The sequence below is a fragment of the Xenopus tropicalis genome, chromosome 8, assembly GCF_000004195.4.
Source record: "Xenopus tropicalis strain Nigerian chromosome 8, UCB_Xtro_10.0, whole genome shotgun sequence".
Lineage (NCBI taxonomy): Eukaryota > Metazoa > Chordata > Amphibia > Anura > Pipidae > Xenopus > Xenopus tropicalis.
In genome coordinates, this window is record NC_030684.2 from 37,530,976 (window position 1) to 37,556,402 (window position 25,427).

The 25,427-nt window shown below is 40.8% G+C and overlaps 3 protein-coding genes across 3 annotated transcripts; all 3 read left to right on the forward strand.

The window, feature by feature from the left end:
* The first annotated feature begins 667 nt into the window (after positions 1–667).
* LOC100488065 (cyclin-O protein B-like) lies at positions 668–2,665 on the forward strand. Its single transcript, XM_002940400.5, has one exon. It carries the CDS (start codon positions 715–717, stop codon positions 2,047–2,049), a length of 1,335 nt encoding a protein of 444 aa, XP_002940446.3. The 5' UTR covers positions 668–714; the 3' UTR covers positions 2,050–2,665.
* A 5,005-nt stretch (positions 2,666–7,670) lies between these two features.
* tmsb15a (thymosin beta 15a) lies at positions 7,671–10,737 on the forward strand. Its single transcript, XM_002940401.5, has 3 exons — positions 7,671–7,778; positions 9,140–9,244; positions 10,545–10,737. The coding sequence occupies exons 2-3, from the start codon at positions 9,145–9,147 to the stop codon at positions 10,583–10,585; spliced, it is 141 nt and encodes a 46-aa protein (XP_002940447.1). The 5' UTR covers positions 7,671–7,778; positions 9,140–9,144; the 3' UTR covers positions 10,586–10,737.
* A 10,417-nt stretch (positions 10,738–21,154) lies between these two features.
* Positions 21,155–24,782, forward strand: rab9b (RAB9B, member RAS oncogene family). Its single transcript, NM_001079211.1, has 2 exons — positions 21,155–21,227; positions 23,036–24,782. Exon 2 carries the CDS (start codon positions 23,057–23,059, stop codon positions 23,660–23,662), a length of 606 nt encoding a protein of 201 aa, NP_001072679.1. The 5' UTR covers positions 21,155–21,227; positions 23,036–23,056; the 3' UTR covers positions 23,663–24,782.
* Positions 24,783–25,427: the final 645 nt, after the last annotated feature.

Sequence of the window (25,427 nt, forward strand, 5' to 3'; positions counted from 1 at the left end):
GGGTGTCCCTGTATAACAGCACATTGGGCACTCTGTATATTAACATATTGGGGTGTCCCTGTATAACAGCACATTGGCACTCTGTATATTAGTATATTGGGGTGACTCTGTATAACAGCACATTGGCACTCTGTATATTAGCATATTGGGGTGTCCCTGTATAACAGCACATTGGCACTCTGTATATTAGTATATTGGGGTGTCCCTGTATAACAGCACATTGGCACTCTGTATATTAGTATATTGGGGTGTCCCTGTATAACAGCACATTGGCACTCTGTATATTAGCATATTGGGGTGTCCCTGTACTTGATTTGGTGAGAAAGAAATACGGGATAAATGTGGGACAGTTAGCACTCAGCTACACAGCGAGCATATATACCCTGACATATATCTGCTATCAGTTTATGGGAAACTATTTGTAAATTTAAAATCAATATATGGATCATTTTTGCATTAGATAAGCTTAGATATCAGATTTTCTGAAAGCAACTGAGTTTTATTCACATATAAGAGAAAAAGGCTGAAGTACAAGGCAAGGCACTAGAAATAAAAGAGAAGTTAACTGACAGAGCAACCCAAGGATTTGTACTTCAGATTCAGCCAATCAGCTGTTCACATGCCCAGCCAATCAGTGAAGAGCAGAGGTGACTTGTGGTTAACAGATCCTTGGTCCCAACAGTCTTATGTGACAGTTGGTGAGAGAGGAGCTAAATGATGGAGATTCTGAGCGTTGGCAAGCGAAAAAGAAGAAGAGAAGAAGAGCAAGAAGAGGAGATCATTTCCCCTGGGTGCAGCCCTGAATTCAAAAGGGCCAAGCCCCAGGGTGATCTGCGTGGGACCAGCACCCCTACAGCTGAGGAACCGGTGCCAGAGGGGGAGCCATGGAACACCCTGACCAACCTGGCTGATGCCCTGCAGACCTTCAGGGAGTATGGAGAGGAGTGTTACCTCTATAAAAAAGGCCTGGAGGGAGATTATCAGCTGGAAAACTTCCTAGAAAATCAAAAGGAAATAAATCCTGCATCCTGGAACCACATCACCACCCTAATGATTAATGTGCACAGGTACCTGAGATTGGACTTTCAGACCCTGTGCCTGGGTATCAACTTCCTGGAGCGGTATGTGTCCTGCACTCCTACTGACCCCGACACCCTAACAAGAGTGGGAGCCACTTGCCTCTACATGGCTTACAAAGTGGCTGAATTAAGGTACCCCCTCCCCCCCAAGCTCTTCCTACCTCTGTTTGACTACAGAATGACACCAGCTGAAATGCGTCACCTGGAGAGAACCATCCTAAGGAAGTTGCTGTTTCGCCTGGGGGTTCCAACCATCGATTTCTTTTTGGAGCACTTCTCCCTGTTGAGACTGACCAACCAGGAGGAGTGTTCCCCTGCCCAGCACACAAGAGCAGCCAAAAGCCTAACAGCTGCCCGAGGCATCGCAGCACTGTGCCTGAACCAACATCATGAGTTCTACAAGCACAAACCATCTCTCATGGCACTGTGCTGCCTCAATGTGGCAGACAAATTGTTTCATTACAACAACCCTGTCAAAGTGGCCCCCACTGACTACCCAGAACACCAAATTGAGGAGTGCATGGAAAAGATCTGCCATCTAGTCTCTATAGGCCGCTACTTTTTACATCCACTGCTGCCAGGAGTTTATCCAGAAATATTTCCAGCATTTAATCCTCCCACCACAAGGCCTGCAGCAACACCTACCAACCAACATCTACCTGAAGGCAGAGAGAGAACACCAGAGGTGGCATCAACATCCAGGGACACAGCAGGTTCCCAGCACTTAGAGATGGCAGAAAGATCCAGCCATTCTCAGGACATGGAAGGGGCCGGTTATGTGCTACACAACACATACTGGCCTACTGATCCATACAGGCAAGTATACATGCACCCCTACATGCCAACACCTCCATACTGGCACCCATACATGCCCCCAGATTCCTACTGGCACCCATACATGCCCCCAGATTCCTACTGGCACCCATACATGCATACACTGCCATATGGATACGTATTTCCTTACTGGTAGACACACAGGCACACACTGAGGCCTACATGTCCATACTACTTACCATTTAATACAAGTGCCACTATTGGGGATCACTATTTCTGGTAAGACCATGGGTGGGGTGCAATTTGCCTTTCCATCCATCTATAGTGACATTGAGCCCAGGACATTCAAGTTATGATTGTATTAGAATGCATTCATGCTCATCTAATCTCACAGATACAGACAGACATTTCTAAACTGACAGATCCTCACATTACGTACTGATGACTGATATTCAACTGACAGCTTTAGTTTTTGCCAAAATCCAAGAACATGTTTCCCTACAGACAGACATCAGGATTTGCAAGCGGTGTATTGATCCTGGGAGTAATTCCGATTGCCATTTAGGAGTCAGGAAGGAATTTTTGCCTCTAGTGAAGCAGATTGGCCCAAGCTTCTCTCTAGGTTTTTTGCCTTCCTTGGGATCAAACAGCCCTATGTGGTGGGGTTACCAGACCCTCTGGTGATGGGAGGACACGTATAGAAGGTGCATTTATATTGCAGCGTGCAGCTCTTTCTATATGTGCCCTCTGATTTCCAGTGATCTGATAACCCTACAGTGAGCATCACATTTCATAAATTATATTTTTAATAAAGCTGTTATCTTCACAGATTTAACATAAAGTTGTTGTCTGCGTCATTATTTATGGGTTCTGAGTACTACAGGATAAAGTCAGATTTAATATACTGAAACATACAGGGAGAAGGAGTATGAGACTGGATAAAATGAGGAATGAAGAAATAATAAAATACATAATGATCATAATATCACAGTCTGTGTATTTTTCAAGCTGTTGTCTCTGCACTCCAGTAGGATATTCCCTGTATGTATAGTTTCAGTGTGTGTAAAAGCTAAAAGTATCAGTGAGGGGTTACCATGCAGCCATTTCTTTCTGTATGCAGGACAGTACCCAGAATGCATGAAACCCAATGCAAAGGCTTCCATAGGTGCCAATGCCATGATGGTTTCCCAATCTGACAGTTTCCGGCACTTGTAGGCCACCTGCAGAAGGGAACTCGGCAGTAAAGGATTTCCACTAGGCCAAGGAAAGCCTGCTTTACTGGGCAGTGCCTTAATGTTGGTACCCCTCCCCCCCAGGGAAAGAAATCCCTACATTTTTCATGGGCTGGTGCCCTCTTCTGAAAAATCTGCCCAAGCTCCGCACCAGCATTTACTTGCCTTCTACTTGTCCACACAGGGGCTTGGGCATATGTGCCTGTGCACTTTCCGGGTTTATGTATGTATATTTTTTATATAGTGTTGTTTAAAGGAGAAGGAAAGGCTAAGTCACTTGGGGGTGCCAAAGTGAAAAGCCGACTTTTTTGTTAAAGCGCATGAAGACAGAAGCAGTAAGAGGAGACACTCGCTGCAGCTACCCCGGTCTGGTGTGGTTTTCTCTTAACAGGGGCACCAGCCCGGGGTAAAAGGTAAGTGATTAAAGTCATTGCCTAACAAGGGGGTGCCTAACATTTTGGCGCCCCCAAGTGACTTAGCCTTTCCTTTAAGGACGTAGCACAGAATACAAAATTGAGGAAAAGAAAATTCATACCCAGCATTGATTCTGAAAGGAAGTTGGTACTCTGTTCATGCAGGATATTCCTTACCAAACCTGATAATTCTAGCAGACAGTTGTCATACATAATGCTCAAATTTTTCTGCTAAGTAGGGCAATGGAACATTTTTTACCCAGGGGGGCTGCCGAGTGCCCCTAAATGACATCTCTGCCCTAGGCCTACCAGTGCCTATGTATAGCAAACTCTTTCATTTTTGTATAATATTCCCCTATGTTTGCCAGCATAAAGTAACCTTAAAGTATACCTGGTAAACTACCCAAAAAATGGGTGAAATGGTCACCAGTCACTTCAATACACAATACACTATATCATATCAAATATCCAAATATAATTAAAGTTCTATTTAGGACATTGAACATTGGACTTAATAAACCTCAACCTCACAACTGAACTTTAAAAAAAAAAAAAAAAAAAAAAAAAAAAATATATATATATATATATAAAGCAAGAAAAAAGAGCTGCACTCACCAGGACTTGGCAAAAATATAGTAAGTTTATTTAAGCAAAGAGATCCAACGTTTCGAGCACTAACTGTGCTCTTCCTCAGGGAAGGTTTTTTCCCTGAGGAAGAGCACAGTTAGTGCTCGAAACGTTGGATCTCTTTGCTTAAATAAACTTACTATATTTTTGCCAAGTCCTGGTGAGTGCAGCTCTTTTTTCTTGCTTTATATTTTTTAGCCAGCACCCTGGGCATTTGAATTTCAATAGGGTGTGCTCCGTTTGTTCTTGCTATATATATATATATATATATATACAGTGGCTTGCAAAAGTATTTGGCCCCCTTGAACTTTTCCACATTTTGTCAGATTACAGCCACAAACATGAATCAATTTTATTGGAATTCCACGTGAAAGACCAATACAAAGTGGCATACACGTGAGAAGTGGAACGAAAATCATACATGATTCCAAACATTTTTTACAAATAAATAACTGCAAAGTGGGGTGTGCGTAATTATTCAGCCCCCTTTGGTCTGAGTGCAGTCAGTTGCCCATAGACATTGCCTGATGAGTGCTAATGACTAAATAGAGTGCACCTGTGTGTAATCTAATGTCAGTACAAATACAGCTGCTCTGTGACGGCCTCAGAGGTTGTCTAAGAGAATATTGAGAGCAACAACACCATGAAGTCCAAAGAACACACCAGACAGGTCAGGGATAAAGTTATTGAGAAATTTAAAGCAGGCTTAGGCTACAAAAAGATTTCCAAAGCCTTGAACATCCCACGGAGCACTGTTCAAGCAATCATTCAGAAATGGAAGGAGTATGGTACAACTGTAACCCTACCAAGACAAGGCCGTCCCCCTAAACTCACAGGCCGAACAAGGAGAGTGTTGATCAGAAATGCAGCCAAGAGGCCCATGGTGACTCTGGGGGAGCTGCAGAGATCTACAGCTCAGGTGGGGGAATCTGTCCATAGGACAACTATTAGTCGTGCACTGCACAAAGTTGGCCTTTATGGAAGAAAGCCATTTGTTAACAGAAAACCATAAGAAGTCCCGTTTGCAGTTTGCCACAAGCCATGTGGGGGACACAGCAAACATGTGGAAGAAGGTGCTCTGGTCAGATGAGACCAAAATGGAACTTTTTGGCCAAAATGCAAAACGCTATGTGTGGCAGAAAACTAACACCGCACATCACTCTGAACACAACATCCCCACTGTCAAATTTGGTGGTGGCAGCATCATGCTCTGGGGGTGCTTCTCTTCAGCAGGGACAGGGAAGCTGGTCAGAGTTGATGGGAAGATGGATGGAGCCAAATACAGGGCAATCTTGGAAGAAAACCTCTTGGAGTCTGCAAAAGACTTGAGACTGGGGCGGAGGTTCACCTTCCAGCAGGACAACGACCCTAAACATAAAGCCAGGGGAACAATGGAATGGTTTAAAACAAAACATATCCATGTGTTAGAATGGCCCAGTCACAGCCCAGATCTAAATCCAATTGAGAATCTGTGGCAAGATCTGAAAACTGCTGTTCACAAACGCTGTCCATCTAATCTGACTGAGCTGGAGCTGTTTTGCAAAGAAGAATGGGCAAGGATTTCAGTCTCTAGATGTGCAAAGCTGGTAGAGACATACCCTAAAAGCCTGGCAGCTGTTATTGCAGCAAAAGGTGGTTCTACAAAGTATTGCCTCAGGGGGCTGAATAATTACGCACACCCCACTTTGCAGATATTTATTTGTAAAAAATGTTTGGAATCATGTATGATTTTCCTTCCACTTCTCACGTGTACACCACTTTGTATTGGTCTTTCACATGGAATTCCAATAAAATTGATTCATGTTTGTGGCTGTAATGTGACAAAATGTGGAAAAGTTCAAGGGGGCCGAATACTTTTGCAACCCACTGTATACAGAGCACACCCTATAAAGGCTCAAACGCCCAGGGTGCTGGCAAAAATAATAATAGTATACAGGTTTGTCCCTGAGGAAGAGCACAGTCAGTGCTCGAAACGTTGGACCTTTTTTTCAAATGAACTTTTCATTTTTTGCAAAGTCCTGGTGTGTCCGGCTCACTGTTTGTATATATATATATACACGCAGCGCAACAAATTTTTTTTTACCACGCCCACTTTTGTGACCACGCCCCAATTAACACATCCCATTTTTTTTTCAAAAAATACTCCTTTTATATAGTTGAAATTGTGGAATCAGACGCAAAATATGCTATACCCTCATACTGTACTGCCTAAGGAAAACAATATAGCAACTCCTACATATAAAATACAAATATAGAGAGAAGGCAGTCAGTTATAAGTGAGTTATAACTATGTACCAGTTTTGCCCCCCTATATACAGTGCCCCCAATGACCCAATAGACAGTACCCCCCATACACAGTGCCCCCATAGACAGTACCCCCATACACAGTGCCCCCCATAGAAAGTGCCCCCAATTGACCCCATAGAAAGTACCCCCATACACAATGCCCCTATAGAAAGTGCCCCCATAGCCAGCACCCCCCATACACAGTGCCCCCATAGACAGTAGCCCCCATAGACAGTACCCCCCCATACACAGTCCACCCCATAGATGCTCCTTCTTCTTCTATGGCTCTGCTCCTTATGCAACGGCGACAGGCCCGTTTATAAGGTTGCGCCTCGTGCGTACGTGTGATGTCAGTATGCACGGGGTGCAACCTTATAAAAGGGCCTGTCGCTGCCACACAAGGAGCCGCATACGGAGCAGTGGGGAGAAGTCCTCATTGCTCCGTATGGGAGCAAAATTTTAAAAATTTGCCTGCGGCTTGGTGGCATGCCGCCCCTATGTTTGTGCCGCCCATATATATATATACTGAATCAAACACAACCAGCACCAAGGGTCTTGTGGTTCAAATAAATATTAGTGTATTATAATTGCATGTACAATCGACGTTTCAGTCCCTTTTGGGACCTTTTTCAAGGTAAAAAAAGGGACAAACGTTGGTTGTACATGGCAGCAATCTTTGGAGTGTGGTGCTGTCGTGTAGACTCTTTCATATATATATACATATACAGCTACATACATATATGTATATACAGCTACATACATATATAGCCAAGGGACTAAGTTTTACCTGCAACTTACTTGCTTTCAAAGTTAAAACCCCCATATGGTTGCCCTTTTATTGGCTCCACAGAGTTGAGGTACCATTCATGCTTGCAGCCAAACATTAAAGGATTCAGTTTTTTAATTTATATATTATCTATTAACATTTCTGGACTACGGTCTAGTTAACTACTTTTCCTTGGGCCACAACAACTTTCCCAAGGACCACAATAATGCACGCAATTCATGGTCTTCATAGTACCAGAATACTACATTACATGGACGAGCGGCAGAGGTCTAGTGCAAAAATTCAAGCTTTCTCTACATCGAGGTTTATAGCCTCTGTCCTCCAGTCACAAAGGCCGTATCATACAAAAAAAAAAGCCCCCCTTTCGTGTTCTGGGAATGGTTTGTCCTTTAAGTGTTTCACTTAGGGGGATGCGTTATTAATAGGCGGCGCTTAAGCGGGCGTGTGCACCTGAGCGCAATCGAAGGGGTGTAGAGATGGGCGTCTCCTATTGGAAGTATATAATGGCATCTCCTGGGGCGCGGTTTCAGAGCTGGTTGAGTTAGTGAGTGAGGTGCTGCTTGTGCGAGACTGCTTACAGGTTAGTGTTTGGATTATTTTTAATGGGAGCGGAGAAAGGATGCTGAGGATAAATGTGGGATTGTATTGTTTTATTAAATGCATGGCGTTATTTGTTATGTAAGAGCTTTTAGGTGTGAGTGGTTAGGAATAGCTCCGTATGCAGCTGACTGCTGAAGGGTGCCACGCCCAATCTTTGCGCTGCGCGGCTGGAATTGTTTTTTTCCCCCTGCGGGCACGTATCCTGCCCTTGGGTAGCACTAGCAGCCCTTGCACTCATGGAACAGCGGCTGTAGGGCTATGGCTTCTACTCAATATAATGCCTCCCACATTGGCTTGTTAGAAATGGTCTGTGTCTGTAACATTATTTTATAGCTGCTCAATGCTTGAGTGGAATTGACACGCAAAACAACCTTTGCCTTTATAAGGAATATTACTAATATTAAATCCATGTATTCAGTTCACTTTGAAAGCAGTGTTTATCCCATACTCTGCACTGGTTCTAAGTCAGCTGGATTCTGCTACATTGCCTAGGCAGTCAGAACAGCAGAGTATATAAACTGTGACTTATAGCTTTCCTGTATTAAAGGGCCACTAGTGGGTTATTGCTCATCTCCTGAATGACTGCCAGTTGGGCTACCTCCTTTAGCAGCATTGCACTTTTATTTTGCTTTTGGCCATGTGAACTAAAATAGTTTTCTGCAATCTGGCTGTGCAGGGGTGTCAGGAGGTCTAAATAAGTTAAAGATATGTTTATCACCATTTCTTGTCCTACCAGGTATTTGGGTACAAGGGCACAGCTTAAGGGAACTTGAGTGCCAGTGTTGCTAGTTGTGGCTCGTGCAGCTTGTTTAAGTCTCTTCCCTATGGCGGGTCCCTATAAAGAACCCATAGCAGCTGTAATGTGTGCAGTGTGGCAGCCACACCCATCCACATGCCTGCATGTCCTGATCTGTTTCCCCTAAGGGCTACCCATATGGTTTGGGCTGGGAGAAGATAGTTGGGCTGTTTTGCAATACTCTGCACTGGCGACTTCTCATAGGGTGCCTCCAGAAATAAAGCTGCCTCCTTTCATTTTTATAATTGACTTTATAAATCATTGCATCTAATATTGTGCAACTTCTAGAGCACTTGCAACCTGTAGCACACCCCCAGCTTTCCCTGACGGCAAGGGTAATGTTTGAAGAATTTAGCAAAGACCTTTTGTATACCTCCAGTAACTGCAGTGATTTCTAATTTACTTGTGATCCAGTCCTTGCATAGTGCGCTTGTTGGGCCTTTTGTAATTTAGTCATGTTGTACTGCAGATAATAAGCCTGTTGTACAGATTGCAGGAACCAGGGCCCTGTCTGTGGTTACTGACTAGTTATATTTGTCATTTAGTAATCATGTCGGATAAGCCAGACTTGTCAGAGGTGGAGAAATTTGATCACCGCAAACTGCGCAAAACTAACACAGAGGAGAAGAATACGTTGCCTTCGAAGGAAGGTGAGTACACTTATTGAAGATCGTGGAACTTGTGGTTGTGGTGGTTGGACTCGGCTACCAGAACATGCTCTTGTCCCAATTGGTGTAAACATGTTGGTGCTTGTTTGCCCTGATGTAACTATCTTAGTAGGACCCTAATTATTAATGTAAGTTCTTAAGTCTTCCACTATGTGCAAGTCACTGAATAGTGCTACTTTTTGCTTGCTTTAGGGCAATGTCTACTACGTTTACCTTGCTCTAGGCTAAATACTACGTTTAGCAGGTAAATGCCTACTACTCCATGTAATGGAAGCTGTAGTTAAGCAATGGCTTTAAGGGTATTTATGCTTTTTTACATGGCACAGGCAGAGTTAATGTTTTCTGAGCTTCATAGGCAGGGACTTGGCAGAAACTTGACCATTTTATTTATACTTGAATAAACAGATTGTATGAAATCAGGGGAGGGGAACTGGCACAGATCTAGTGTTCAAGCTGGAATTCAGGGTCAGTGCAGCCTTCTAGCAGGGCTGGAACAGGAGCAGTTCCGTGTAAACAGCTTGAAAATCAATGTTCAAGTCTCCCACTCCTCAGTTGCTGTCTAAATAATTGAATAACCCATTGTAAGTCATTTTAGCTTTTTAAATTTGCACACTGTGCAGAATTTACCATGTAAACAAGAGACTGAATGTTTACTTAGGGCCAGTGATACCAGAAAGTAAATGTCTTCATGATTCATGTAATTGCTGTAAATTGTTCCCTGTGCTGTTGCCTCAGTAGCTGTTAAAGCAGTGTATGCAGAAACTTCTCAATAGCACTGGAGGCTCCCATTCAGGGCCTGTTTGGTCCCTTATTGTATTGCATGGCAAAAAATAACTAGAGATGCGCAGTGGTCAAACACCCTCCTTACACCTATAAGATAGTATTTCTTATATGTAAAGAATAGCTGCCAAGAAACATTACTTGAGTGCCAAACAGTTGGTCTGTATCAAGTAAAGCTTGTGTTGACCTTTTCAGAAGCTACAAGATAGGTTGTTTTTTGGGTATTGGGTCTATTTACAGCTTCATATTAAATGCATACCTAACAAAATGGTACCTAAAAGGTGGGCACCATGACAGTAAGAGCCTAGATAAGTAATTTCAAGATATTTTTTACTTGGTACGTGGTAAAACTTTAATAGTGTTAGGAAGTGTGCAGGATCTTTCCCTACATGTTAAGTATTTTTGGCTTTACCCTTCCCAGCAGATTTTCTCAACTGTAATTATGATATTTTATAACTAAGTTATGAACTTGTCCCACTAATGCTTGTGCTTTACCCTGCAGTTATTGAACAAGAGAAAGCGGCGGGTAAAGATAAATGTTGACCGGAACTACGTGCTCAGATTTTTCAAATTTCCTCTGGCGTCACTGGCTGTGGGACATTCTAGCAATTACAGACTATAACCTCTGTCTGCAGAATGAACTTGTTGTAAAAATGGCATATACTGTTTAAAAAATTAAAATCACTTATATTTTCTCCATTGTGTCCTTCCTTTGTGCTTTTGATGGATCTAAGCTTTCAGTCATTATGGAGGTCATGGGGTGGGGGGTGCTAAAATGTTGGGCATCTGGTCTGGTGCTCCTGTTAACTAAACTGCACTGGACTGGGCTATTTATGTAGGATACTGGTTGCCATCTTGAATTTTTTTCAGTCTTTTATTTCCAGTCCGGACAGGTGCATGTACAGTAGCAAAGAAGCCAAACTTAGATGGCCAGCTTTTCTGTTACTGTGCCTGCAGACAATTTATACAGAAATATCCTGGGTTGGTACAGGCTTCTGCAGTGGCTTGAGGTATCTGTTAAGTGATTATAATTACTGAGGGGTGCCTGATATTGGGCTCCCCCTGTGATTTATCAAGTGTATTCGGTGTCAGTGCAGTGGCCCAAATGAGGCTTTGTAAGAATCTGCTATAGGGGTTATTACGCAAACCAGCATCTAAAACTATAATCTTTGAGTTGCTTTGTTTCTGTGGATCTTTACTATGGATGAAATTACCTCTCCTAGGTGCACAAGGCCAAATTCTGCCACCACAAGTGAAGGAAATACATTTGCCTTGATTTCATTAGAGATATCCAAATTAATATAAAGGGACTGCTTTACTTTAATAAGGGGGTAGAGGATTCCGTTTCCTTTGGGCTGCCCTTGGAGCACTATTGGGCTATAGTGTATCTAATAATAGAATTATAGTTGAGGTTGCTATACTGTTTAGCTGCTTATTCCAGTATAACTGGTGCCCTCTCACATGCTCCACATTGTAAACCTGTGACACCTAAGTATTCTTAGCAGAAAGCATTCATATGTATGAGGAAGTGGGGTGACTTGCAAAATAACTGTAAACCAGTTACATAATATGAAACTACACTATTGAACAAAATACAACAGATGGAAGCTTGCTATATCTAACTTAGAGCTTGCATTTTAAGTTTGGTGCATTTTAAGTCTAATTTGTCAACTGGATAGTCAAGTAAGAGCATAGTTTATTGCCAGGGCTGACTTCAAATCCAGTGCAAAAGCTGAATGCAAACTTTTTTTTTTCTTTACCTGCAATTTTCCAGAGTTCCAGTGTAATTGGAGGTGCCCTATATGACAATAGATGTAAATCAAGGTGGCCATTTCTAATAAAGTTTTTAAATTCACCTTTTCATGACCCTCTGCCTCATAAGATTATCAAAGGTAGTTTAAATTTTGTATGCAGAAGACTTGTTTAGCAAGCACTGCTTTGCCTGGGCAAGCTAACACAATGTCCATGAATGACAAGCCATGACAGTGTTTGCCCTCCTATTATATAGGTGTGGTGTTTTCAATCCTGGTGAGGCTTGTAAGGCTGCGCACAATCTCTCGCATTAGATCAGGAGTTCTCGAAACCTTTTGTACTATGGGCTTGCTTAATTATAACAAGGCTACCACCTCTGAAAATGAATAAAGCTTACAACCATCTAAAACCATTACTGTACTGCAAATTGCCATATTGCTCCAACTGGAAACCACATAAAACACATTTTCTATGTCATGGAGCAATTTTAAAATATATACTGATTAAAACTTTTCTACCGTTTGTAAGATTAAAGTGGTTGAATTTCATTTGTCAGCCTTATCACCCACTGGAGCTCTGTGTGCGTTCCCACTAAAGTTCACTGGCCGGCTGTTACTAGCCACCAATTAGATTTGTGTAGGCATGTCTGGATATAATGCGAGTCCGTGCAGAGTGCACATAGAGGCACGCCTGCTCTATTCTTATTGGCAGTTGGGAAAAGCAGGGAACAGGGACTGCCTGTAATTAAGTTCAACGCTGATATGCAGACTAAAATTTTTCCCCGACGAACGAAATTCGAGCAATTCAGTCTTGCAAACGGTAGATTAGCTTTAATCAGTATATGTTGCAAAATTGTTCCACGTGGCATAGAGAATGCATTTAACAATTATTAATTTTTGCCTTTATATCCCCTTTAACACAATCTACCCACAGCACCATAAATGAGATTTATTCTACTTGCAGCTGGCCAGCTCTGAAGTTTCTACCAAAGAAAATTATCTGAGGTTCAAAAGTTTATTTACTTTTCATTGAGGCAATAGTATTTTTATGGGATGGAGCAGCATCTTAACGCTAAATCTTATGTTTGTCCTTGGTATGACAGGTCAAGACTCTGATTTAGTTTTCTCATTTTTAATGTTAAATGTTTTGGGTGTAGGAAACCCTTGTAGCTTTAAAGGCAGCAGAGCTACAACTCTGTTATTTCATATGTTCTTCATCTGGTTTGCTGTCATTCACTAAGGTGCATTTTAACATCATCATTATACTCACCTAAAACTATATATTAAAAGTTAACGTGAAGTTGAACCACCCCATTAGGGTACATTTTTAATAAATTATACTGAGACATTTTGTCAATGGTCTTCTTTTTTCTATTATTTGTGGTTTTTGAATTATGTAGTGTTTTTTTCAGAAGCTCTCTGGTTGCTAGGGTCCTGTTTTAGGTCATAGTCCTATAAAAATCTAGAAAATTCTGAAAGGTTCACAAACATTCGAGAAGCACTGTACATATTATTCTGAAGGTGATTTTGGTAAATCTGGAAGATAATCACCTATTATGTTGGGCCTATGACACAAACAATGCTTCCTGGAGTTTGCCTCACCTATTTTCCCCCTTCTTGAACACTTACAGGAATCCCCCTCCCAATATTCAGTATTTGTTATGGTTGTTGTAATCAGCTTAAGCTTGTGATTTAATATCAGAATTCCTATTGGAGTCTTTCTGAGCCATTGTGTTACTTGCACAAACACTTCAGAACAGGAGATAAAACATGGCATCTGTCCCAGAATCTTTAGCCTGGATCCGTGGCATAGAAAGTGCAAATATTCCAAGGCTGCCGCACCCTCAAAGCACGGCACACCTGCACAAAATCCTTTATATACAGTCAGTTATATACCAGCAGGGAATTACTGGAGTAGCCTATAAGATTTGTTTGCTTCAGCATACTTTACTGCTGTATTCATTATTATATGCATATGTGCTTTCAATATGTATTCAGGGGCCACCTTTACAAATCAAAAGATCAAGAGATTTTAGCTCCTAAGCTAAATCCACTCCAGTCTTGCTCTGTCCTTCTTATTCTGTCTCTGTCAATACCTTCCCTAAAGAGGAATGTGGGGCCTGACAGATCTGTTAGCAGCACCTTACTTGCAATAACCTGCCCCTACAGGTACTGAATGCCTTGCAGCAAAAAATAAAGAATCTTGTGTGTTTTACACAATGTTTGTGTGTCCAGTTTTCTTTGGAAATTAGGCTATATATCTACAGTACCTTTCTCTCAAGCATTTTAGTGACACCAGATGAATATTCACCAATGAGCATAACAAATCATAGGTGGGTAAGAAAAATATCATATGGAATACAAAGGAAATATAAGCATTACATGTAGATGTATGTATAAGATAAGATTCTGTTGGTTTGCTCTTTAGTATGTCTCTCTAGCCATAAAATGACCATAATAACATAATGTAAAGATTTTGGCAGTACAGATTTCTAATGGGAGGCAACAATATGGCAGTTATTACATATGTAAAACTGAGATGCAGCTGGATGTTAGACAATATTGTTCATGCACTGAAAATGCACTGAAAAGTTGTTGCTCATGCAGGGCTGAAGGCTCAATTCCAGCAAGGAAACTATACAAGTATGTTCTACCCATGTCTGCATGGGTTCCTCCAAGTACCCCAGTTTTTTCCATACTCCAAAAACATGGCTCCTGATAAAATTGTCCTAGAATGCAACCTTAGAGTGTAAGCTCCACTTGGACAGGGACTGATATAAATGATGTATCAATTCTGTAATGCAGAACCTTATGGATAAGAGAATTTTGAGTGTTATTAATAATGAAATTAACCCGGGAGCTGCAGTAGCACAGATCTTTTTCCTCCCCTTCTCATGTTCTCACTAGCCAAGATTAGTAGGATCAATGAAATCATATCCCAGCATGATCAAACAAGATCTGTATATCCTACAGAAAAAAAACATAAGGCAAAAGTGACACAATAGATATATGATGCTCTAATGCCATGAATATACCTTATAAAACATATCCTAAAGGTGCTTAATGACTTCATTCTTGTCACATAACTTGCATGTACACACTTTATTGCAACAATGGTTATAATTACACAAGCTCCCTTAGTAATCAGTTGCGGGATTATGGCACAATATAGCCGTGCAATTACAATATACCTTTTAGGATCCCCCTAAATATGAAGTGATTATTTTATCACTTAATCACTTATTTCGTTTTTTTGTACTTAACAATATCACCCAGGCATTTTCGTTATTTAGGAGAAACCTCCAGCCTTTCATAGGAACAATTTATGAAGAAAAACTGAATTGGTAATTTAGTTTGAATCTTTGAAGCCCACCTAAATGCTAGTTAGTCCAGATGAAACTGAAAAACCCCATCTGAAGCCTCACCACTTTGCCTCAAAAGGGGTAAAGAATTTCTTCCTGACTCCAAAAAATTAATCAAATTAGTCCCTGGATCAGCATTGTTCTAAAAGCCAAATTCAGTAATCCTGCATTTTCTAAATTGCAATCCCTTTCTTGAAGCTTTCTAATGTATCTGCCAGTAGATATCAGGGAGAAAATTCCACAAGTTCACAAAACATTCCAAAACACCCTTTTCAAATATGATGGTGAAAGTCTCATTTCTTCTAGATGGATGCCCTTGTGTCTGTGTAGCAAGGACCTACTGGTGAATAAAGCAGTTTATTGTATGGTCCCCTTATATATTCATACATAGTTATATCTACCCTCTTCTCCAGTGTAAACAATCCCAATTTAGTTTATTTGCCCTTCTTTGGACATAATTGAATATTACATTTGAGCACTGAAGACCAAAACTGCATTGAATATTAGAGACAGGGCCTTGCTAGTTATTTGTAAAGGGAAAGAATAACCCATGCATAACTCCAATGAATCTATACCCCTTTTAATACAGCTTAAAACCTTGTTTGCTCTTGCAGCCGCAGGCAGGCATTGCTTTCTACAGCCAAGTTTAATGTCCACAAGTTCCCCTAGGTCCTTCTTCATCATGGATTTGCTTAACATAGCTTGCATATTTTTACATCCCAGGTGCATAACCGTATATTTATCAGGTTTTACTCTCATTTTCCACTTAACCACTTGAGTGCCAGTCTGTCAGATCTCGTTGCAAGATGGAATTAACTGGCCTTCATACCTACTAGATAAAGGAGAGTCTCAGAAAACCAAGGGTACTGAGGGGTGTATTCCATCAGGCCCTGTTGTCTTATTCCTATTAACTTTAAGTAAACACCTAAAGCAGTTGATCATATTAAAATAACTTTTAGTATAATGTAAAGCTTAACATTCTAAGACAATTTGCAACTGGTCTTCACTTTCTATTTTCTGTGTTTTTTTTTAAAATTATTTAGCTTTTTGTTCAGCAGCTCTCTAGTTTGGAGTTTCAACAAGTATCTGGTTGAAGAGTTCAAATTACCCGAGCAACCAGGCAGTTGTTTGAATTAGAAACTGGAATATGAAGAGGAATGGGGTAAATAGATGATATGTAATAAAAAGTAGCAATAACATATTAGTAATAATAAAGAGCAATAGTTTTTGGCTGCCGGAGTCAGTAACTCCCTTTTGAAAGCTGAAAAGAGTCAGAAGAAAAATGCAAATAATTAAAAAACTATAAGAAATAAAAAATGAAGACCAGTTGCAGTTGGAAAGTTGCTAGTAACTGGTCATTGTAACATACTAAAGTTACCTTAAAGGTAAACCACCCCTTTAAATACCATATCTTGTTTCAGCCATTGACTTGATTGATTCCTATTGTTTCATATTGTGTACACCGAAGAAGAGAACATTTGCTCTTTCCTTTATTCCATTCCTTTCCTTCCTTTACAAAGTTATTTCCTTTTTTTTGTTGCTCCGCTCAATAATTGGTTTATTAAAACCCCCTCATTGCCCCACTAGTAACAGGAGCTAAGCATCTTCCTCTCAACTTACATGAGGAGGTCTACAGCATACCCCTACAATTAAATTGGCAGATGCTTTACAATCTGTTAACAGTTTGATAAGGATTCAGTCCTCTCATTTTCCACCACATCGTCTTCATTTATTTATGTTTCCTGTCCCTCAGAAACAATGTATAGCCCCCTATAGTTACAGCCCAGTGCCAATGACTTATTTCTCCAGCTATCCAATTTTAACAGCCAGGCTTATTGCATTTGTAAACATACATTTAATACTGGTACCAACTTATAACATGCCCTTCCACCTCTCTACCCTGCCACCTCTCCACCAGATGCTGATGAACCCTTTATTCTGCAAATTTACTCACTGCTACCTCTTCCTCCATGAACAGTTTAAATCTCTACCAACCTTCTAGCCATCCCCTGCTAGACAGTTTTGGCTCCAAGTGGGGCTGAATCACGGTACATCTGGTAGCTATCATTATAATACAGCTATGACTGTGGGACTTATTTTCATAGTACAGTCTTACTGCCATCTCTCCTTCTCATCTCTAATGGTGTATAAACATCTGTGAATAGTGTCTCGCTATTACATGGTAGCATTTACAGACACCTACCTTTTTTCTATAGCTTGACATACATGAGAGGTAATCTGCCAATGCCATTGTTTCCTCACAAATATGGGCAACCATTGCTTTGTGTGAGAGATCCTTGTAGTAAATGATGGCCTCTATTAGCTTTGAAATGAGATATGTGCAGTCTGGCCCTGCAGCTGTGTGCCCTATGGACCAAATGACTGGACTGTACACCACTGGCTTAAAAAGCTTTAGACCCCACAGCCAAATCATTTTAGGCTCTCCTAAACTTTGTAAATAAGACATTGTTCATAAATATATATTGAAGCTGCTTGTCTGTCAGTGCCTTACCTATGCCATTGTACTCCTGCTACAGCCTGTCTTCAGCCTGCATCCTCCGAATCCCACAATTCCCTGCACACTTGACGTCAATAAGGAAAGGAACATCATTGTGCAATGCATTGTGGGTTATGTAGATCCTGCATGGTGTCTGTTAGCTGTGGAGAAGTTGTTACAATTTGTAACATCAGTGTTTTAGTCCCTTCTCCCCTGCCAGGATTTCAGATGATGCAGAAAGAGAAGAACTGTTTTGTTGTCACTGGATTTCACCATAAAAATGTTGAGTTCTTTAACAAATTTTGGTTTGGTAGCCAGAATTCCCCTTTAGTGTATTTTTATGAAGAGGCAACTATTCCACTACTGTTAGTACTAGTCTGTATACATCAAGCTACATTCTACATTTTTCTAAGTTCTTAGCCCACTGGTCAATACTTTTTGCCAATATGGCAGCTAAGCTAAGGGTAAGGGGGGTTACCCATTTGGCATCTGATTGGCACATGGACTTTGATACATATGATAGTGGGATAGGAGTGGAATAGGGGAATGTCTAGGGTCATAACTGTATATAAAATTCTGTGAGGCTACTAGTTAATCAGGATTCTGAAAGTTGTACAGTTGATCCAAGATTTTACATTTACTAGGCGAAGGTGTCAAAATGGCATAAATTCCTGGAAAACACAAACTCTGGGAGAAAAAGACACAGCTTGTGTCTTCTATAGCTTGACATACATGAGAGGTAATCTGCCAATACCATTGTTTCCTCACAAATATGGGCAACCATTGCTTTGTGTGAGAGATCCTTGTAGTAAATGATGGCCTCTATTAGCTTTGAAATTAGATATGTGCAGTCTGGCCCTGCAGCTGTGTGCCCTATGGACCAAATGACTGGACTGTACACCACTGGCTTAAAAAGCTTTAGACCCCACAGCCAAATCATTTTAGGCTCTCCTAAACTTTGTAAATAAGACATTGTTCATAAATATATATTGAAGCTGCTTGTCTGTCAGTGCGTTACCTATGCCATTGTACTCCCCAGCAGTTGCAAAATCTCCTTCATATATATAGTTACACCCCTTTAATAATGTCTATTAGTTTGTAATCAGTGCAGTGAATAAAGTTAAGTATGATAAAAAAAAAAATATATAAAAAAGGTGGTGCATGGATGTGATCATCCATTCCTTCTGGCTTCACTGACATACTATTCTTAAACTCTGCTGGCACAGAATTTACAGGCAAGGAACACTAAAACAATAGGAAATTACATGCCAATAAATCCAAATAAAGTAGCTATTGTTGCATGTATACAGGGTGACTTAATGTTTTTAACCCTCTTATGGCAACCTTTTAGAGCATTAGCACACAGCACATTTTTTAAGCATTTTGCCTGCTGCAGGTCTGTGCTTATGCAAGTGAGAATCATCTAATAATTGCTTAAACTAGCATGAATATCATAGAGGGCACTGCTGGGTAATTTCTAATGCTTTGGCTACATGTGATTTGTTACAAATAAATGTGGCAGGCATACCTTCCAAAACCATCCAGTTTACCATTGCCCTCAAAGTGCAAATAAACGCATGCCACAAAACTTCCCTATATAAATTACAAATTGCCAGATATATAAGGGGGTGTGCAGAGCTAGAAAAGGGGAACAGAAAGATGTGAGGACAAGACTGAGAAAGACTCTGTAGGGCCTATGCGTAATTGGAAGTTTACTACAGCAATATAGAATACATAATTTACATATATAATTTCTACCCTCCATGTAAGAACTCCCTTTAAAGAGTTAACTGCACTGTGTTTTTACTACAGGAAACGCACAAAGACTGTCAATACAGTAATGGCATACCAAGGTTACAGCAGTAGAGGGCTCTGCAATCTTTTAAAATTCATTTGTTGACAATCAAAGCATTTCCTGCTACATTGTAGATTTAATTAACTGTGCCCCCCCAACTCTAGAGAATAATCATTGGCTTGGCTACTCTCTTCGCCTACTCCTTACATGCTTTGTTTCAAGTGCGATGAGGTTAAAGCAGAATTATGATGTATATCTCCTGCTTTATCAAATAAATTGGGCCATTCAATTAACTTTATAATTACAAGTAGCAAACAGAGTATTAAGCTGACCATACACGCACCGATAATATCGTATGAAACCTCGTTTCGTACAATATTCGGTGCGTGTATGGCAAGTTGGCGAGTAGACGGATATGGCAGGAGGCTGCTGATATCGGTCGACTCGCCGATCGGCCAGGTTAAAAGATTTTGATCGGGCGCCATAGAAGGTGCCTGACCAAAATCTGCCTTCAGCGCTGAATCGGCAGAAGGAGGTAGAAATCCTATCGCTTCTACCTCCTTATCTGCCGTTTCAGCCCTGAACGGTTTGTGGCTGATTGTAAGATCGCAAATTGCCACGTGTGTGGCCACCTTTACCATGCAGACTGTGTTATGGTGATAAATTTTTAAGTATTGCTGTTTGCCACATTATAGTAGGTCATACATAGATTGTAAGCTCTACGGGGCAGGGACCTCCATCCTCTTGTGTCTTTGACTCTTAACTTATTGCAACTGTATCTTGTATTTATTTATATTTATTGTTATACTTTGTATTTATCTTAATAACCCTGTTTGTATTAATGTATTCTCTTGTACAGCGCTGCGTACATAAGTAGCGCTTTATAAATAAAGATATACATACATACATATAGTTTAATGTCCTGCAGTGTGTCGGGTACCTGCAAGAAAAGTGGCGACCCTGGAGGATTTCAAGATGCAAGTATATATGTGGGTTGGCAGGTCAGGTTGTGGGTCTTATCCTATCAATAACAAGTATATTACCTATATTTCACTAATTTCAACAATTTTTGGAAATCAGTGGTTTATATTCCTCAGGGATATGTGCACCTTCCAGGCACTGTTCTCTTTGTACACAAACTTTAACACATCCACACACTAAAGCACCTACAAACACACACAGCGCCCATAAAACATGCATACACAAGTCAGCACTCGCCTCACCCAGTGCAGCCAAAACAAAAGCACGTGATTAAGAAATTCCAGGAAACATTACTCTTGAGGTTTCTCTCAGACCAAGGAGCTGAGTGCATACCCAGAGTCTTTATCTCCACTGGGGGCTTCAGAGGGCTTTGGGTGCTCCATTAATCATATATAGACGATTTCTACATCGCATGTGCATAATGATAGCAGAGCTTCTGTTTCAACAAAGTATTTTGCGCCAGACCCCACTCCTTTCTGTTTTTCTGTGTCCTTTCCATTCTGCGCCCCCGGCTCCAACACTGACATATCCTCTACATCCTGTAGGTGTCGCTGCCACGTTTGTGCCTGCTTCCCGCCGTTGCCATGGCTCCCTGTTTATTTCCTCGCAGTACATTTCCTCAGCAGCTGAACACTTGCTGGGAATATTGATGCTGCTGACTATAGAAATCTGCACATTCACTTCTCTGTTTGTTAGTGGATCACTTGCGTCCGGAGAAACCTACTGATTCCTTCTGATCAGCACAGTAATTGTGTGTGCCTTTTCCTGCGGGTATTTCTAAGGCTTCCAAATGCAAAAGGTGAGTAGCTGCTAGGCAGTGGCTGTACATACTGTATATATATCTGCAGCAGCTCAGTATTAATGTGCTCATTACTTTGCTCTTCTGCCAACAACTCAGAGCTGCGCAATTAATGTCCTGCCTGCTCCAAAGGTTCAGCCTATGTGTGTATATCTGCTATAGTATGCCAAATTATTATTATTTCTATTATTAAAGGGGAACTCCACCCTAACACAACTTAAGCTTTTTGAACAGTAAACATATTTTTTAATGTAATAATATTATTCCCTAAGCCTGTCCTCCTGTTCCCCTGCTGATCTGGCTGGCTACTTTGGGACTCAAATAAAATATAACAGTAGTCGACTGTCCTCAGCCTGCCTTCAGCCTCCATCCTCCGAATCCCACAATTCCCTGCACACGTGACGTCAATAAGGAAAGGAACATCTTTGTGCAATGCATTGTGGGTTATGTAGTTCCTGCATGCTGTCTGTAAGCTGTGGAGAAGTTGTTACAATTTGTAACATCAGTGTTTTAGTCCCTTCTCCCCTGCCAGGATTTCAGATGATGCAGACAGAGAAGAACTGTTTTGTTGTCACTGGATTTCACCATAAAAATGTTGAGTTCTTTAACAAATTTTGGTTTGGTAGCCAGAATTCCCCTTTAGTGTATTTTTATGAAGAGGCAACTATTCCACTGTCTGTTAGTACTAGTCTGTATACATCAAGCATTCCAGTTACATACAAATATGTAACAATAGGTTACAAAGGGTTCTGTTTAATGGAGCTAACAATTTAAAATGAAAAGGGGAGTGTGAGATAAAAGGCTCATTCAGAGCATAGATTCTGCCTATATTTACGTGTGTCTTATTGTTTCCAAATAATACATTCGAAATAGTTTTCTTTTACTGAATTAGTTTTGTTCCCCTTCCATCAAGTTCGCCAACTTTCCGGACTGTTACTATATGGTACATTGATTGTTGGCAGGTGTTAGTAGCAACTCAGAAATGGCACCAACTAATGCACCGAGTTGTAAGTTGGTCCATTACAGTCTTTAGTAAGAAATGGGGAGAGCATGTTCAGCTGGGGCCCGTTTTTTGTGTTTTTTGGAGTACACTCCCACTCCTCTGTACACAACATTGTACATACAATAATGTGTGCACGCCCATCTACAATAAATTAATGGAAGAATGGACTGGTAGGGTCATATTTCTAAATATGCACCCAATGGCTCCATACCAAAGGGAAGCAGCCCTCTGTTGCTTATATAGAAACATGTTTACTTCTACATTTTTCTAAGTTCTTAGCCCACTGGTCAATACTTTTTGCCAATATGGCAGCTAAGCTAAGGGTAAGGGGGGTTACCCATTTGGCATCTGATTGGCACATGCACATGGACTTTGATACATATGATAGTGGGATAGGAGTGGAATAGGGGCATGTCTAGGGTCAGAACTGTATATAAAATTCTGTGAGGCTACTAGTTAATCAGGATTCTGAAAGTTGTACAGTTGATCCAAGATTTTACATTTACTAGGCAAAGGTGTCAAAATGGCATAAATTCCTGGAAAACACAAGCTCTGGGAGAAAAAGACACAGCTTGTGTCTTCGAGAAAACATTAAATCCAGTATGTAAAATTGGGGTTCTACTGTAGTTTACAACACATGCAAAGTTACTGGTGGTATATCCCAATGCATTTTCTTTATCAGATTGGTGATCCAACACCAACATCTGCATTAAATAGCATTCTTAATAATAGTAAGATAAACTGTTTAGGCTTTATTTCATTTATGTTATACCTCTTTGCAACCACCCCTCTCTCTTCCTTGCAGTGAATTTTAAGGAGGACAGCAATGAGTGGGAAGTCTTTGCTCCTCAAAGTTATCCTTCTTGGGGATGGTGGAGTTGGAAAGAGCTCACTTATGAACCGGTACGTCACAAATAAATTTGACTCTCAGGCTTTTCACACTATTGGAGTGGAATTTCTTAACCGGGACTTGGAGGTTGATGGCCGATTAGTGACCCTACAGATATGGGACACAGCTGGTCAAGAACGCTTTAAGAGTCTGCGTACACCATTCTACCGTGGAGCGGATTGCTGTCTGTTAACCTTTAGCGTGGACGACAGGCAGAGTTTTGAAAATCTAAGCAGCTGGAGAAAGGAGTTTATTTTGTATGCAGATGTCAAGGAACCTGATAGATTTCCTTTTGTGGTACTGGGCAACAAGGTGGACAAGAGTGAAAGAGAGATAAGCACTGTGGATGCCGAGACCTGGTGCAATGAGAATGGTGGATATCCATACCTAGAAACTAGCGCCAAAGATGACACAAATGTGGATGGAGCATTTGAAGAAGCTGTAAGGCAGGCATTGGCTGTGGAGGAGCAGGTGGAGCATTCTGTGCTGGGTCGTACCATAGATCTCCACAGCAGCCAGAGTTCAGGGTCATCCTGTTGCTAAAGTTGAAAGAGAGGAGAGGCGAAAAATCTGGAAGAGCCATTTGGGAGATATTGAATGCCCTTACCTGATGGGCTAGCACAACCAGAAGAAAAAGAAAAGTTCAAATATGGGTAGATAGGATCTACCCTGTGTTTGGGTCAGTCGTATTTCAAGTATAGATATTACAATTAAAGGGACAGATTATGGTTTATATCAACGTTACATAACCTCTGCTTCAAAAAATAATAATTTCTAATTGTGAAAGTTGTAAAGGTGTATGCTGCCCACACTGAGCAAAGGGGAGTGCTACAAGGTGATTCTTGTATTGGAAATCTAAAAGTATGAATGAAAAAAAGAAGCAGAAAATGATAACTGCCATATTTCTGTTGCTTTTCTAATTTCATCTGATGCAGATGGAGAACTAACAAAGATCAGGTACAAAGTAATAAAAGCAGCTTTTCTGAAGCTGAGGAAAACAGAATGTGATAGCAGATCTGGGGAAGGATCCAAAGATTGGTTTAGTTATTGGCTTGGTACTGAAAGGCTCAAACATAGGATCTCAAGGTTTTCTTAACTAAATATACACAATTCCTGCAGCAGCTTACACACAGCATTTATCTGCATCGCAAAGCTATCGCCGGCTGCTCACTATTGTGCAATAAGTGGAGTTATTTCGGTACATTTTTGGCAAGCTCTGCTTCAAAGAGTTTAGACAGTATTTATCCGTTGTCAAATATATGCTTTTTCTACCTTGTGTACTTCATAATGTAATGTTACACTTGACTTCCAAGCGCACCATGGTAAAGGAACTTTTTGATGTGGTACAATGTTCAAGGACAATTTATGAGCCTTCTGTATTTGAGAGGAACTGTTATTAGAAAGCCCTGTGATCATGCAGTTTGCAGTAAAATGCAGTGGCCCAGAGGTTTTTGGTAAATGAAGATGGTTGCTAATTGTATCTGGCACGGGTAAGATAGCACAATATAGAGAGGACACTCACATGGGCACTCTATTAATACATTGTAATTAAGTGGTGTTTCTGAAAATATTTTCATGCCAATAAACAGTGTATTTGTGCCGGTCATACCCCTCTCATGTATCTGTTTAATATGTTTACAAATTAAACATTATTTAAATATGGTATCATTTCTCTTTTCCTTGATTGCCTCTGTGGAAGAAATGGCAAAACATTTTTAGTGATCATTTTGAAAGAACTATATTGGTTTATACCCACAAAGCCTAATGGTAAGCCAACAATGCCTTTTTTATACCGAATAGGCCAGCTATTGTTCATTTGCGGTATAGGTATGGGACCTGTTATCCAGACTGCTGTGGTTTTCCAGATAAGGATCTTTCCATAGTTTGGATCTCTATACCTTAAGTCTGCTAAAAGATCATTTAAATATTAATGAAACCAAATAGGGTTTTTTTGCCTCCAATAAGATTAATCATATCTTAGTTGGGATCAAGTACAAGGTACTGTTTTATTATTACAGAGAAAAAAAATGTAAATTATTCAATTATAATGGAGTCTATGGGAGATGGCCTTGGGTCCGTGAGGCAGAGGAGCACGACTGGAATGGATGTGTGCAGGGTGGGACGGCAGACAGAGAAGGACCGGAGAGGGACAGAGGGAGGGTCAGAAGGAATAGGACGTAGAGCAAGTGAGACTTTCGTTTGATGGATGGAGGGTTGGAGCAGGAGAGGGATAGAGGGTGAGAGAGAAAGCAAGAGCTGAGAGGAAAAGAAAGTAGGAGCGAGACTGGAGAAGGAGGAGGAAAAGAGC